We start from the raw sequence: 14,722 nt of genomic DNA, 5'->3' as shown, positions 1-14,722 counted from the left end.
AAACTGCATTATGTAAACTTCATCAAATCCACTATTGCAGTATGTAAGGATTTTTCATGGCCGATAACTTTCAAAATTCATCTTGTATCTTATAACTTGCATCAGAAATTTTCTAAGGCATACCTAATTAAAAGTTTTAGCTGAAAATTCTCGCCCCGAATTACGAAAATTACGTAGAAACTGAAGAAAATATGCATGATGTAGGAAAGATCAATTTCATACTTGATGAAACACTGGGAGTAATCATCCTTCATCTCATACACATTCAAGCTTAGGTTCCATAATCCCACAGAAACGAAGTGGAAGTGACCACACGACTCGGCAAAAAATATCTTCGATGACACTCAAGTATAGGCTGCACTCTGCGGGCTCGGCATTTTATTAAAACTATCACTGTCGACATTGTATTACGAAAAAAAAAAAAGAAACCATCTAACTTGTACTTTCACGAATCCAATTGATGCTCCATTCCAATCAACGCCATTGTTGAAATTTGCAGCAGAATTGAAGGAACTTTTGGTTATTGAAAAACAATTCCTATTCGACTGATTCTCTGGTTCACCTTGATAAACAATAACGATTTTATACTCATTAGATTTGGAAGGATTGAAGGCCATATAAAATGAACCAGGCTTACGAGAATCGACAGATTGGTGGTGAGATTTTAGATGGTGGAATGAATGGCTTATCGTCGTAGTACATGTATTGTAGTAGCAGAATCCCATTGCAAGAATGCAGAATCTTGACCTTCGAACAATCTCTGAAGGTTGGATTCTTGAATATTGCTGAATTCCTTGGCACTTTCATATATACGTTGAATACATGTATAAATTATATTGCAAGAAAAATAATTATGTTGCGTCGAGGACAAAACTTCTCTCTCCGATTCTTAACAATCTCAAAGATAAAACATTTGTCTTCAAATTAATTAGGTAGGATCCAATATTTCGAAGCTCCGACGAATTAAAATAAGGAAGAACAAAATTGTGTTGAGAAGCTGAAAGAGGAAGAAGAATAATCGAAAAGTTGATAAAAAACTTCCCGAAATATTGTCGGGAAGAACTTAAGAGAAGAGGAAAGGAAGAAAGAATGCTTATGGTGTAACCAAAATGAAGCACAAAGTGCCTTTTTATAGGCATTACATTTCTATGGACAAAAAAAAAAAAAAAACTCTCAATGAACATGTTTAAGGCCTATTATTTTTTCACATTGACAAAAAAATCTTTTCTTTAACATAAATTCAAAGTAAAACATTACACTTTTAATGAACATGTTTCTATCCAACCTTTTCTCTCAATGACCTCTCGGGTTGTGGTCACGGTGTCGAAGAACTCGATATCTTGCTTTAGAATCGTTTTCAAGTATAGGCCTCTTATTCGAGCGGCCTGTCTTTCTCCCGTTAATCCAACACATCATTCGTAGAAGTCGAGTAATTCCCCCGACAACACCTAAGAGCAAACGCAATGGGGCAACTTTAGACGCCTTGCGTCCATATTTTGTGAAGTGAAAAAATAAAATCACACAACAAGCATAGTTTGGACGTCATTTTTCGGATGGTCTTCGACCCGGCCTGGTGAAGCAGAGGCATAATCGACATAGTTATTTTCTCTCTCTTTCTTCCCCAAAATTGCTCCCCAAGAAAACATTGCTTGAGGGACGATCCCTTCTGCATTGTCGTCGCCATAATCGGTATGTTCTTTAAACTCCTAAAACTCAGATTTTTATTGAGGATTTAGGCTTTCTTTATGCTTGTTTGGGATTGTAGATTAACATCGAATCAGAGGGTGAAAATTAGCAAAAAATCATGCCGGAATTCGAGTCGCCTGTGTACACAGACCCTTCTCGTCGCCAAGTCTTCGATTTCACCTTGGTCTTAGGTGTTGGCGGGGGAACTGCTGGACTTCTACAGATGATGTGTTGGATAGTAACGAGAGAAAGACGGGCAGCTCGAATAGAAGCCTATACTTGAAAACGATTCTAAGGCAAGATATCGAGTTCTTCGACACAATTCTTATACAGATGTCATGGGAGAGAAGTTTGGAAAATATCCGTCGGACTGTTGGCCCTATGCTCCCAACGTTTTTTTAAAATATTACATCATATGAGTCTAGTCAAAATTTATTAAAATTTTTTTATTTCTATGTGTCTCTCCTATCAACAAATTCCCTATTTATCTATAAATATTTATATTTATTTATATTATATAAAATTTTATTCTAAAAAACTCAATGATTCTAGTTGATTGTACAAAATCTACCGGCGAAACTGCATCATGTAAACTTCATCAAATCCATTATTACAATATGTAAGAATTTTTCATGGCCGAAGGTAATATGCATGATGTAAGAAAGATCAATTTAATACTTGATAAACCACTCGGAGTAATCATCCTTCTATCATATACACATTCAAGCTTAGGTTCCATAGTCCCACGGAAACAAAGTGAAGGTAGCCACAAGACTCGCCAGAGAATAGCTTCGATGCCAGCGACTATCCAAATCGCGCAGACTCAAGTATAGGCTGCAGGCTCGGCATTTTATTAAAACTATCACTGTCGACATTGTATTACAAAAAAAAGACCATCTAACTTGTACTTTCACGAATCCAATTGATGCTCCATTCCAATCAACGCCATTATTGAAATTTGCAGTAGAACTGAAGGAACTTTTGGTTATTGAAAAACAATTCCTATTCAACTGATTCTCGGGATCACAATGATATACAATAACGACTTTATACTCATGAGATTTGGAGGGATTGAAGGCTAAATACATATCAAATGTACCAAGCGAATGAGAATCGATGAGTGGTGGTGAGATTTTAGATGGTGGGATGGCTCATCGTCGTAGTACATGTATTGTAGCAGCAGAATCCCATTGCAAGAATGCAGAATCTTGACCTTCGAACAATCTTTGAAGGGTGGATTCTTGAATATTGCTGAATTCCTTGGCATTTCATATATAAGTTGAATACTTATATAAATTATATTGCAAGAAAAATAATTATGTTGAGTCGAGGATAAAACTTCTCTCTCCGATTCTTAACAATCTCAAAGATAAAACGATATTTGTCTTAAAATTAATTAGGTAGGATCCAATATTTCGAAGATGAACTAAAATAAGGAAGAACAAGATTGCGTTGGGAAGCTGAAAGAGGAAGGAGAATAACCATAAAGTCAATCAAAAACTTTCCGAAATATTGTCGGGAAGAACTTAAGAGAAGAGGAAAGGAGGAAAATAATGTTTATGGGAAAACGAGAGGAAATGAAAGGAGGAAAGAATGCTTATGGGAAAACGAGAGGAAACGAAAGGAGGAAAGAATGCTTATGAGAAAACGAGAGAAAACGAGAGGAAAGGAAAGGAGAAAAGAATGCTTATGGGAAAACGAGAGGAAAAGAAAGGAGGAAAAAATGCTTATGGGAAAACGAGAGGAAAGGAAATGAGGAAAGAATGCTTATGGGAAAACAAGAGGAAAGGAAAGGAGAAAAGAAGAGGAAAAGAAATGAGGAAATAATGCTTATGGGAAAACGAGAGGAAATGAAAGGAGGAAAAAATGCTTATGGGAAAACGAGAGAAAAAGAAATGAGAAAATAATGCTTATGAGAAAACGAGAGGAAAGGAAAGGAGAAAAGAATGCTTATGGGAAAACGAGAGGAAAGAAAATAAGGAAAGAATGTTTATGGGAAAACGAGAGGAAAAGAAAGGAGGAAAGAATACTTATGGGAAAACGAGAGAAAACGAGAGGAAATGAAAAGAGAAAAGAATGCTTATGGAAAACGAGAGGAAAAGAAATTAGGAAATAATGCTTATGGGAAAACGAGAGAAAACGAGAGGAAATGAAAGGAGAAAAGAATGCTTATGGGAAAACGAGAGGAAAGGAAATGAGAAAAGAATGCTTGTGGGAAAATGAGAGAAAAGAAAATGATGAAAGAATGCTTATGGAAAACGAGAGAAAACGAGAGGAAAGGAAATGAGAAAAGAATGCTTATAGGAAAACGAGAGGAAAATAAAGGAGGAAATAATGCTTATGGGAAAACGAGAGGAAAGGAAAAGAGGAAATAATGCTTATAGAAAAACTATAGGAAAGGAAAAGATGAAAGAATGCTTATGGAAAAACGAGATGAAAGGAAATGAGGAAATAATGCTTATAGGAAAACGAGAGAAAATAAGAGGAAAAAAAATGAGGAAAGAATGCTTATGTGAAACAAGAGAAAATGAAAGGAAGAAAGAATGCTTACGGTGTAACCGAAATGAAGCACAAAGTGCATTTTTATAGGCATTTCAACAGGCTTGAAATCCTCGGTCTATTGGGTAGTTAGTTTATAAGTCAACTCAATTATATAACGACACGTGTCTAATTTTTTTTTCTTTTTATATTTTTGTTTTTGTTTTAAATAAAAAAAACTAATTAATTAATTTGAAATTGCACATTGCTCTTCATCTCTCTTTTTTATTTTTTTTACGCTAAAATAAAAGATGATGGAAATGAAGATGACGGGAATGAAAATGAAAATAATAAATAATTTAATGTATTTTTTTAACTATTACTTTTTTTGTATTTTTATTTAATTATTTAAATATATATTTTTTTTTATCGTGTTTTATATAAATTTAACAAATTATATAAATTAATAAAAAATTATTCTACAATCCTAATAAATTCATATATAATTCAATCAAATCTATAAAAATTCATTTAAATCAATAAAGAAAATCCATCAAATTTTGAGTAGACTACGTCGATTTTATAAATTCATAAATTCTTTAAAAATCCAATAAAATCTAAAATAAATACACCCCATAATTTTAACAATAATATAAATATTTAACATCTATTTTATTTTGTTATTAGTATTTATTTATAATTATTTAAAACATTTACAATATAGATAAATTTTTTTATTTTAATAGTGTGAAATATAAAATAAAATATAAAAGAGACATTAAAAGACTAGTGTGTGTAAGTTGTCATTATTGATATGCACAACTTCATTGAATCTATTTTTTTCAAATAATTTTGTAATATTAACATGTAATTCTTGGTAGTAAATGATGTATTCCACGTCACATAATCTATTGAAAAATAGTCCATTTTCATTTAGATGGTTCCTACCAATTAAATTTATCTCTATTCTTACTTCTATTATCAAAAACTTCATCACATATACAACAACTAAACCCAATTTTTCATCTTATATAAAGTCACTCACCAATCATATATATATATATATATATATTTAATAAATTGTAGATATATAGGTGAGACAAATGGATGAAGTATGATATATAACCAAATCATCTTTTTATTAACAACTAACCTGGTGTTCACCATCGGTCAATAATTCCATGATATAACAGTCACATTTACAGATAATCTTCAAAACTCAAATATTTTGTCCTATACATAAAATAAAATCAAATATGACCAAAATGACACAATCATATAAATTAATTTAAATACGAACCAAATTTGGGGTAAAAAAAACAAATATTAAAATATTAAAACTTACAGTAAGGCCCATTATTAAGACGACACAGGTTCAGAATTTCTATTCCAGGACAGGTACGAAGTGTCTCCCAAACGCCTGCAAGAACAGAACATCAAACATAATAAGCTTTTTACATTACAAGAACACAATTCAAAAAGATCGATCCCAAACATTAATTAAATCGAATTATACCTTGGCTTGATGAGGTAGAGAATGATGAAAATAACAGCAATGAACAAACAAAAACCACCAACAGTAATGTAGATCTTGCCGAGAAAGTCGTTCTTGCCGCCGATCCAAGTTGTCGTGGAGATCACAAGCTTCTTCTGCCCATTGAACGCGTAGGTGTTGTAATTGTTCTGTATTACCACATCCAACACATCGCTCGCCTCGAGATTAGTCTCGATTCTTCCATAGAGTTTCCGGAAGGTAGGCATGGCTGCAGGCCTCATCCACACCATCAAGTCCTCTTGCTGGTTCAACTGCGTGCAATGGCAAAATAAACTCGTATGAATTTTTGGAATAAGTAGAATGTGGAATGGTGAAATTAGGCAGCCCAAAAATGATTGTGATTTTAAACTGATCAATATTATTTACTCGGCAAAGTTTTTAATAAAAATAAATTATTTTTTTCACAAAATGTCACATCAAAATACTATTTAAACAGAAACTAATTATTTTTTTCACAAAATGTCACATCAAAATACTATTTAAACAGAAACTTAAATCAGCACTTCATTTCAAACTAATTTCGAACCACAAACAAACAAACTTGCAATGCTAAGGAATATAAAACTGGTACAGCTAGAGTTGTTATACGAGCCGAGGAATGAAGCTCAAACTGAAATAATGACTCGAGCTCAGTTTGGATTGATGCACAAGAAAAAAAAACTCTAACGTAAAATATTAAGTGAGAGAAAGCATCGTAAATACATTTCAAAATGAACAGAAACAGAAATTATATATACATCAATATTAGGGGAATGGTTAATGTGCTTAATGCCCCAATAATCACATAACATACACATCTGAACACTAATATACTTTATGTGCTGAGATCAATTATAGTATTGATATGCAAACTATTGTTATATGTTGCATTTATATTATATTAACATAGATACGCTATCAGTTTATACCTCATATGTTGTTAGTATATATTATATGTACTGTCAACACAATTATAGTCAGTACAGTAACAATCGTGCCTTTATATTAATATGAAAATAACAAAGTTGCCCTACTAATGAGTTCAATCAAGCGAGTTCAGGGTAGGTTGATTTATTTCTATAAACTAGCCGAGTCAAACTCTTAACAAGTTAGATCGAGCTCATGTCAAAATTTACCCTAATGTCATTAAGCTTATATACTCTGAGAAAATAATACTCGGCAAAGATTCATTCCCCTATGGTGATGTAAATGGAGTTTGTTTCTAACATAATCGATCATGCTTAAAATGGGAAGACAAGAATGAGGCACTTACCGGAAGTTTCTCATCAAGTTTTCCACCTCCAATCGGATTCCGGTTTTGGAAGTTTTTGGGGAAGACATTAGACCCAAACTTTCGGTCTCTGTCACTTTGCCATGAAATCCCCTTTTTGTTTACAGGCACTTCAACGTTGTTTCGCTTGAAACTGTATGTATCGTTGAACAAGCTCCAAGCAATAAGACCACAAGGAACTATGGGGTGAAGACTGTCATCTACGCCCTCTGGGGAGCAGCTACCAGTATCAGTTTCGTCATCCGGATCTCTGTACTGCTCGTCACTCCTACTTTTGACATATCTGCACCCGAATTCAATTTTCAAGTTCAAGAAAGAGATTGATATTATTATACATATCTCAATTGCATGCGGTAATTTTGCAATACAATTGAGTAATGCAATGCTCTTTGTTATGTAAATACCAGATAAGATGAAGTACAGAGACATTTTTTAAACTTATGGCAGTAACTTTGTCGAAAACATCACATCACATCAAGTATAACTTTTTACTATTCTCAAATTTTTTCAAAACTCCAAAACTCTGTATTTAAACAGAGCCTTAGACTTCGGTATGATATAGATAAACACACGTCAATGCTCGTGATACCACAGTAAGAAACTATATTTTCTTTATGTATCATCTTATCATCCAATGCCATATATAATGTTGTAATACATAAGTATGTATATATTACTCTTGCTATTCGTTTTTGATCAACACAGAAGCATGCAATAGGTTTTAACGACCAAATAAGCTTAGTAAATGCCGATCAAAGTAAGTGTGAGGCTGAAAAAAAAAAAAAGGAATGTACCAACCGGCGATGGTTTTGGTAGAAATTATCGAGCTGATAATACACAAAAATAGGAGGTGCCATCTTCTTTGGAACCTGGAGGATAATCAAATAGTTAAACACTTAGAATCAAATTAGTAATAGTTTCAAACAGAAAATTGTTATGAATAAATGAACACAAACATCAAAATCAGGATAATATACTGACAGTCAATTTCCTGAAACAGGTTTTGTCTACTTTGGCATCCTGGATGAATCCAAGCATCCTATTATCAGCTGATCCTGGAAATGAATAATTTGCAGGAACACACTCTTGATCATATCGATCTACAAGTTGAACAACCTACAGATAATGAAACAATTGCAATTCAACCACTTCACACCCTTATGTAAAACAAGGAAATCAGAATCATCTACTTCAAATGGATATAGACAGAGATACAAATAATGCTTGTATAGAATTGAAAATTCATATATAAAGTGGAAGTTATAAAGATTATCATTCATATTACATTGTCAGAGGCAGATAAGTGCACTAAACCAATAGGAATGAAGGTTATGCCGAATACAAGGAAAGTTGCCATGACCTGAAACAGATGACAACAGGAAAAGTTTAATCAATGGAGGAGAAGAGCAATTGGAAATGCAAATTCAGAATCAACGACCACATACCAAACCAGGAGTCAATACAGGCTTGCAAGCGGGAAGTTCTTGCTGAGTAAACCTGGAATCTGGCAAAATCACGAACCCATTAATCAACTATTCAACAAATACACGTAATTGTTCGAAAATCGAAATCGACCACACAGAATTGGGTGGAAATGAAAACGAAAACAATCTATGAATGAAAAATGGAGCGATTGTCAGATTCTTCATAATCGCCATCGAAATTTCCACAGTTTCGCAAAAATACCACCGCGAACATAAAATTCGAGGCGGAAACGTGTAGAAATCCTTGCAATTTCATGAGATTGACGCGATGAATTAAACAGAAACTTACATTTGGGCTTGTCGGAGGTTTTAGAAGAGGCTCCATCGCCGCCGCCCATCGCCGCGGATTTGTGAACGACAACACCTCTCCCGCAGGAATCTTCTTCGGCAAAGCAATTGAGAAGAGAGAAGTTTCATCAACACGGAAACAACATCGAAATCAGAAACAAAAGATTGTCGACGAAACTGATTTGCTCGTGAAGGAAGACGACAATTATTCTACAGGTTATTTACGTGGGATGCGCCTCAAACTTTCCCTCTTCCTTCCTCTTTCATGGGAACTGCAGGAAATTGAAACAAAAATAATTAAATAAATAATAATATATATATTTTGAAACTGCAGGAAATCAAAACAAAAATAATTAAATAAATAAATAATAATATATTGCAATATTTGCAATATTTTCTTTTTGACAATATTTTCAAAATAGACTTTACTATTTATCCGTTCGCATTATTCAAATAAAAAAATAAAATATTTATTTATTTTTTCATCGCATCACCTAATTTTTATATTATCTTCTTAATACTATTCACTTAAAAATTCGTGTCAAAAATAAATATTGCATCTTGTGTAAAAAAGTGGGAGGAATATATATATATATATTTTTTTGAAACAGCAGGAAATTGAAACAAAAATAATTAAATAAATAATAATATATATTTATGTAGCCATACTCATTTATTATGAAAAGACAATTTTTATTTTTATTTTAATTACAATATAAAACAAACACAGTATATTTGGGGGTTTTTTCCTTTACAAAATAGTTTTAATTTAGAATTTAATAAAATAAAGCATATTTTTACAATAAAAATTGTCTTCATGATGATATAATATAATAATAAATAAGAAAATGAAATCGAACTATAAAATAACACACCATCAACGTCGGCATATAAGATGTTGATTAAGTTACTTTTATACTTATTTGTATTGTAAGATATAAATAGATTTATTTTATTAAAATTAATAATATATTGTATTTTTATTTTTTTTTATAATGTGGGAAACCGGAGATCTCAATTTGACCTTACCATTACAAATTCACTCCCCACGCCATTTGGTCATTTTTTACGGGATTATTGTACTAATTTTTTATTTTTTTTTATTTTTTATAACGTGAAAACCCGTAGCTACTATCGAAAATGCGCAATGGGTAAATTTTCGATCGAATTTAATAGTTTGCAAACTAAGTTCGACAGACAAATCATATTACACGAACCATTTGTTTGTTGAGACTCTGAGAATAACAAATTGTAGACATATGATTAAATGTATTTTTTAAAATAATATCATTGACTTTGGTGTTAACTAGAGTATCGATTGGATCGTTTTATGCAGAATTTGTTGTACATAAATGAAGAAAAATGATTTTTACATGTTGCAATCAATTGCAACAACCTTCCTTTATTGGATTAATTTGACATTTAACTAGTCATATGAATTTAAAATCAGATAAAATGTAAAAAATTGAATTAATTAAGGGTTTGTTGGGTTAGTGTTTTGATTTGATATATATATATATATATAATATATTATATGAGATATAAAAAAATTGGATAAGTAATATAAAAATAATATTTTATATTAAATTGATAATTTTTTTATTGGGTTCAACCCACAATTTAATATATGACATTAAAAATAGGCTAACCCAAATTTAATCCTAAGCCAAAGCATACCTCCAATCAAATCATTTCCCAAATAATTGATTTATTATTATTGAGATCCAAATTTGGTGTTGTATTTCTCACGTGGCACACAAGTACGGGTGGCAATTCGGGTCGATTCAATCCGATTCTTAACCATGTTGGATAAACAGAGTCCGGTTATAACCGGATTTGAAATGCTAGGCCCGAGCACAATCCGATTTAAAATCTGACTATGTCGAGCTGATTCACTTTAATTTTTCTTTTTCTTTTTTAAATTTATATTTTTTAATTTAATAAAAATTTTAATGGAATGATAGAAGTGAGGATCAAAATCACAACCAAATGTAGATAAGAACAATTTTAACATAAATATTATTAATATTAATAAATTGGATCGAACTGGGCATAGCCCGACTTTCATAAGTCCGAATACAACCCAATTCATTAGCGTGCTGGATATATTTTTAGAGGCCCAAACACTGATTTTCACTCTCTCTCTCTCTTCCATACCCCAAAAGTCAACAATCATTGGCCTAATAGACATTGTCTATGTTGAAAAATAGTTTGGTGAAATTTGAGATGCGGCGAAATTCGAAAATAAAAAATAACATAGATGCAAAATCAAATTCGAGCATCGCTTAGCATGCGATTTCCTTGAAGCAAATTCGGCCCTCCACTGATTGCCTCTATGGATAGAACGAATTATCAACGGAATATCATATTCTGCAAACCAAATTAGAATGGAAAAGAAATTTTCAAAATGAATTTTTGGAATTGATATTACGTCTTTCATCGAAAAAAGGGGAGAAAAATAATATATATATTATATATTTTTCAACTTATTTTGTATTTAATCACGTGTAGAAAAAAAAAATTGTCCACGTTCTATTGCACGTTGCATTCAATTGCAACAAACTATTTATTTGATTATTTATTTATTTATTTATTTTTCAAATAAAATAAATTAATCAAATAAAATGTGAGACAAATAATTTATTCTTCTTTCACCTATTTAATTAAATACCCATTGGTCTCTTCTTTTCGAATGTTTGATGCTGTTCATTAAGAAATTAAATTAATTATTTTTAAATATCAATTATAATAGAATACATAAATTTATTTTATTTTTTTATAAAAACAATAATATTGTCATCCTTCAAAAATTAATTTTCTCCGGGACAATTTGCCTCGTGTGAGATTGAATAAATGAAAAAAAAAATGCATGTAGAAGTCAAACTAGTTTGTTCTTTTAGCATTTTGAATTAAAATTAATATTTTTTATTTCGAATTTTTTTTATAAAAATTTATTTTTCTTTTTCAAAATATCAACAGAAAAAAATATAATTTAAACAAAAATTTAAATAAACATCTATTTCAAATTAATTTCAAACAACATTCAAACAAATTTCGAATACCGATAAATAAAATAATCAACAATAAGACTAAATGATTAATGCTAAGGCTGAATATTACAATAAAAGGGAAAATACAATGTTTGAGAAATTTTGTGGTATTTCTAATATTCCTACAAAATTTTCCCTCCAAAAACATCAAATTAAACATTTATTTTTATTTTTTATATTATACTAAAAATTAATTTTACATTCAAAACATCACATCAATTCTTATTTATATCACATCATACAACTATTCAAATTCAAATTTTTTTCAAATCCCAATCCAAAATCCAAACCCTCGAACAAACACACCCTTAAATGAAACATGCAAAGGCAAAAATAAACATGCAGTGGGAAGGTTTTCAACTTAAATAAAATAAATTGAATTTTTTATTTAATGAGTAAAGTGGAGCTAAATAAAATATTAAATTATATAAAAATAAAAAATAAATGTGATTAAATTAAACAAAACACACACACAAGTAATACGTAATTGATGACTACAAGAGGCAAATTATTAAATAAAAAGACCTAATTCGGTATATCAAACTATGTCACATACATAATTAATTAGTGTTATGAGAAAACGAGAAACAAAGCAAATAAAGAACACAGAGGTTTTACGTGGTTCGGTGACGGTGTGTCAACCTACGTCCACGGGCAGGAACCGGAGAGATTTTATTATACTGATTCAGAGATTTACAATGTGTCATCCGACTAAGAACCATAGTTGTCTATTTATAAGCACCCCAAAACACCCTAAACCCTAAGTCCATTTGTTATTAATTAGGATAAGCCCAAAAGGAACCCTGCCAATTGAAACAGCCCTTTCGCTTTGGTTTAGGGTCGGGTAGACCGCTAAATCCAAGTCACGTTTCAACAATCTCCACCTTGACTTGGAGTTTCTCCAACCGCCAAAGGTTCGTCAGTATCTCTCAGTCGTCTCCTTCCTGCCAGATGCCCGAGAAGGCTTTACCTCCTACGAATATTCACCAAGTTCAAGCAATGCTCAAACTTCTCCGTCGGTAGCGCCTTTGTCAACATATCAGCTGGATTGTGTTCTGTAGCTATTTTCTGAATAGAAAACTTGTCTTCCTCCAGAACATCACGGATAAAATTCAACCTTACATCAATATGTTTGGTTCTCTCATGATACACTGGATTTTTAGCCAAACTCAAAGCACTTTGACTATCACAGAATAACACCGGTTTCTCCACCTTCAGACCCAAACTCTGCACCAGACCATGTAACCAGATACCCTCCTTAATACCTTCAGTCATTGACATGTATTCCGCCTCAGTCGTCGACAATGCAACCGTAGGTTGTAAAGTAGACTTCCAACTGACTGCACATCCAAACAGAGTGAAGATAAAACAAGTTAGTGATCTTCGTTTCACCAAGTCACCGCCGTAATCAGAGTCTGCATAGCCAACAAGACCATCACCATGGCCTTTATCATCATATACCAGACAAATATCAGACGCTCCTTTCAAATATCGCAAGATCCACTTTACAGCTCCCCAGTGAGCTTTACCCGGATTAGCCATAAACCTGCTCACCACACTAACCGCATAAGCGAGATCCGGTCTCGTACATACCATCGCATACATAAGACTTCCAACTGCACTTGAATATGGAACCGTCTTCATGTAACTAACCTCTTCATCTGTAGCCGGTATAGTGCTTCGATCAAGTTTAAAGTGTGCCGCCAAAGGGGTACTTACCGGTTTGGACTGATCAACAGAGAATGCCTGCAAAACTTTCTCAATATACTTTTCTTGAGAAACCCACAACCGTCTTGCTTCTCTATCACGCCAGATCTCCATACCAAGTATTTTCTTTGCCGCACCCAAATCATTCATCTCAAACTCACCCTTTAGTAGAGCCTTCAAGTCATTAATTACAGTCATGTTCTTAGCTGCAATTAACATATCATCCACATACAACAGCAGATACACAAAGGAATCAGTAGAAACTTTCTTCGAGTAAACACAGTTATCAAACTGATTACGAGTATAACCATTAGACACCATGAATGAGTCAAATCTCTTGTACCATTGCCTCGGAGATTGCTTCAAGCCATACAGAGATTTCTTTAATAAGCATACCTGGTCCCCTTTAGAACTGTAGAACCCCTCCGGTTGAGACATGTAAATTTGTTCTTCTAGATTACCATGAAGGAATGCTGTTTTTACATCAAGCTGCTCCAGCTCCAGATCAAAAGCACCCACCATTGCCAAAAGAACCCGAATGGTTTTGTGTTTCACCACAGGAGAAAAGACTTCATGGTAATCGATTCCTTCCTTCTGTGAAAACCCTTTTGCCACCAGTCTCGCCTTGAACCTAGCAGGTTCAACACCAGGAATTCCCTCATTTCTTTTAAAGACCCACTTGCATCCCACTGGCTTCACCCCTTTTGGTAGTGCAACAAGATCCCAAGTCTTGTTCTTTTCAAGAGACTGCATCTCTTCATTCATTGCCATAATCCAGGTTTCTGCATCTTTACTCGCCACAGCTTCTTTATATGTCTTTGGCTCATCAGAGCCAAGATCATCACCAACCGCTAGTGCATAAGCAACAGAATCCATGTCACACGTATTGACACATCCTGCAAACCTAGCTGGTTTCTGAATATTTCTCTTTCCCTTTCTTGCTGCTATGGAATCTTCAATCCCCGTACCAGCGTCATCAGCTTCCCCCTCAACCGGTTTCCCTTGAGGTTTTGACTGATCTGGTTGATCGGATTGATCAATATTATTATCCTGCTGCTTTTCCTCTAACACAACTCTGTCAGGAGTCTCAAACTCCACCCTCTGGTTAGCACCACAATCTTTTGTACCTGCAATACTTTCACAACCTCTACTCTGATCAAGCATAGCAGATTCATCAAATGTTACATCTCTGCTAATAAGAAAT

The 14,722-nt window shown here is 33.0% G+C and overlaps 1 protein-coding gene across 2 annotated transcripts; it reads right to left on the bottom strand.

Moving 5' to 3' along the window:
* Positions 1–5,259: 5,259 nt before the first annotated feature.
* Positions 5,260–9,018, bottom strand: LOC127256353 (ALA-interacting subunit 5-like). 2 transcript variants are annotated; one of them, XM_051282328.1, is made up of 9 exons: positions 8,763–9,014; positions 8,435–8,493; positions 8,275–8,349; positions 7,971–8,105; positions 7,788–7,858; positions 6,972–7,272; positions 5,681–5,970; positions 5,510–5,584; positions 5,260–5,397 (listed from the first exon to the last, which is right to left on the bottom strand). In XM_051282328.1, the coding sequence occupies exons 1-8, from the start codon at positions 8,809–8,811 to the stop codon at positions 5,524–5,526; spliced, it is 1,041 nt and encodes a 346-aa protein (XP_051138285.1). In that variant the 5' UTR covers positions 8,812–9,014; the 3' UTR covers positions 5,260–5,397; positions 5,510–5,523. The 2 variants fall into 2 exon arrangements, with proteins under 2 accessions (XP_051138285.1, XP_051138286.1); XM_051282329.1 differs by having other exon boundaries at positions 5,268–5,584; positions 8,763–8,852; positions 8,987–9,018.
* Between the last annotated feature and the right edge of the window lie 5,704 nt (positions 9,019–14,722).

Source organism: Andrographis paniculata, unplaced genomic scaffold (genome assembly GCF_009805555.1).
Source record: "Andrographis paniculata isolate CXL003 unplaced genomic scaffold, ASM980555v1 Contig55END, whole genome shotgun sequence".
Taxonomy (NCBI): domain Eukaryota; kingdom Viridiplantae; phylum Streptophyta; class Magnoliopsida; order Lamiales; family Acanthaceae; genus Andrographis; species Andrographis paniculata.
The sequence above is the reverse complement of the archived record's forward strand: the minus strand, read 5'-3'. Positions and strand labels throughout refer to the sequence as shown.

Excerpts from the sequence above, each read along its gene's own strand:
- LOC127256353 (XM_051282329.1), bottom strand. The coding sequence starts at position 8,811 with ATGGGCGGCGGCGATGGAGCCTCTTCTAAAACCTCCGACAAGCCCAAA. Across the intron at positions 8,350-8,434 it reads CTGTATTGACTCCTGGTTTG|GTCATGGCAACTTTCCTTGT; the intron begins GTATGTGGTCGT and ends CATCTGTTTCAG. Across the intron at positions 7,859-7,970 it reads CCTGTTTCAGGAAATTGACT|GTTCCAAAGAAGATGGCACC; the intron begins GTCAGTATATTA and ends ATTATCCTCCAG.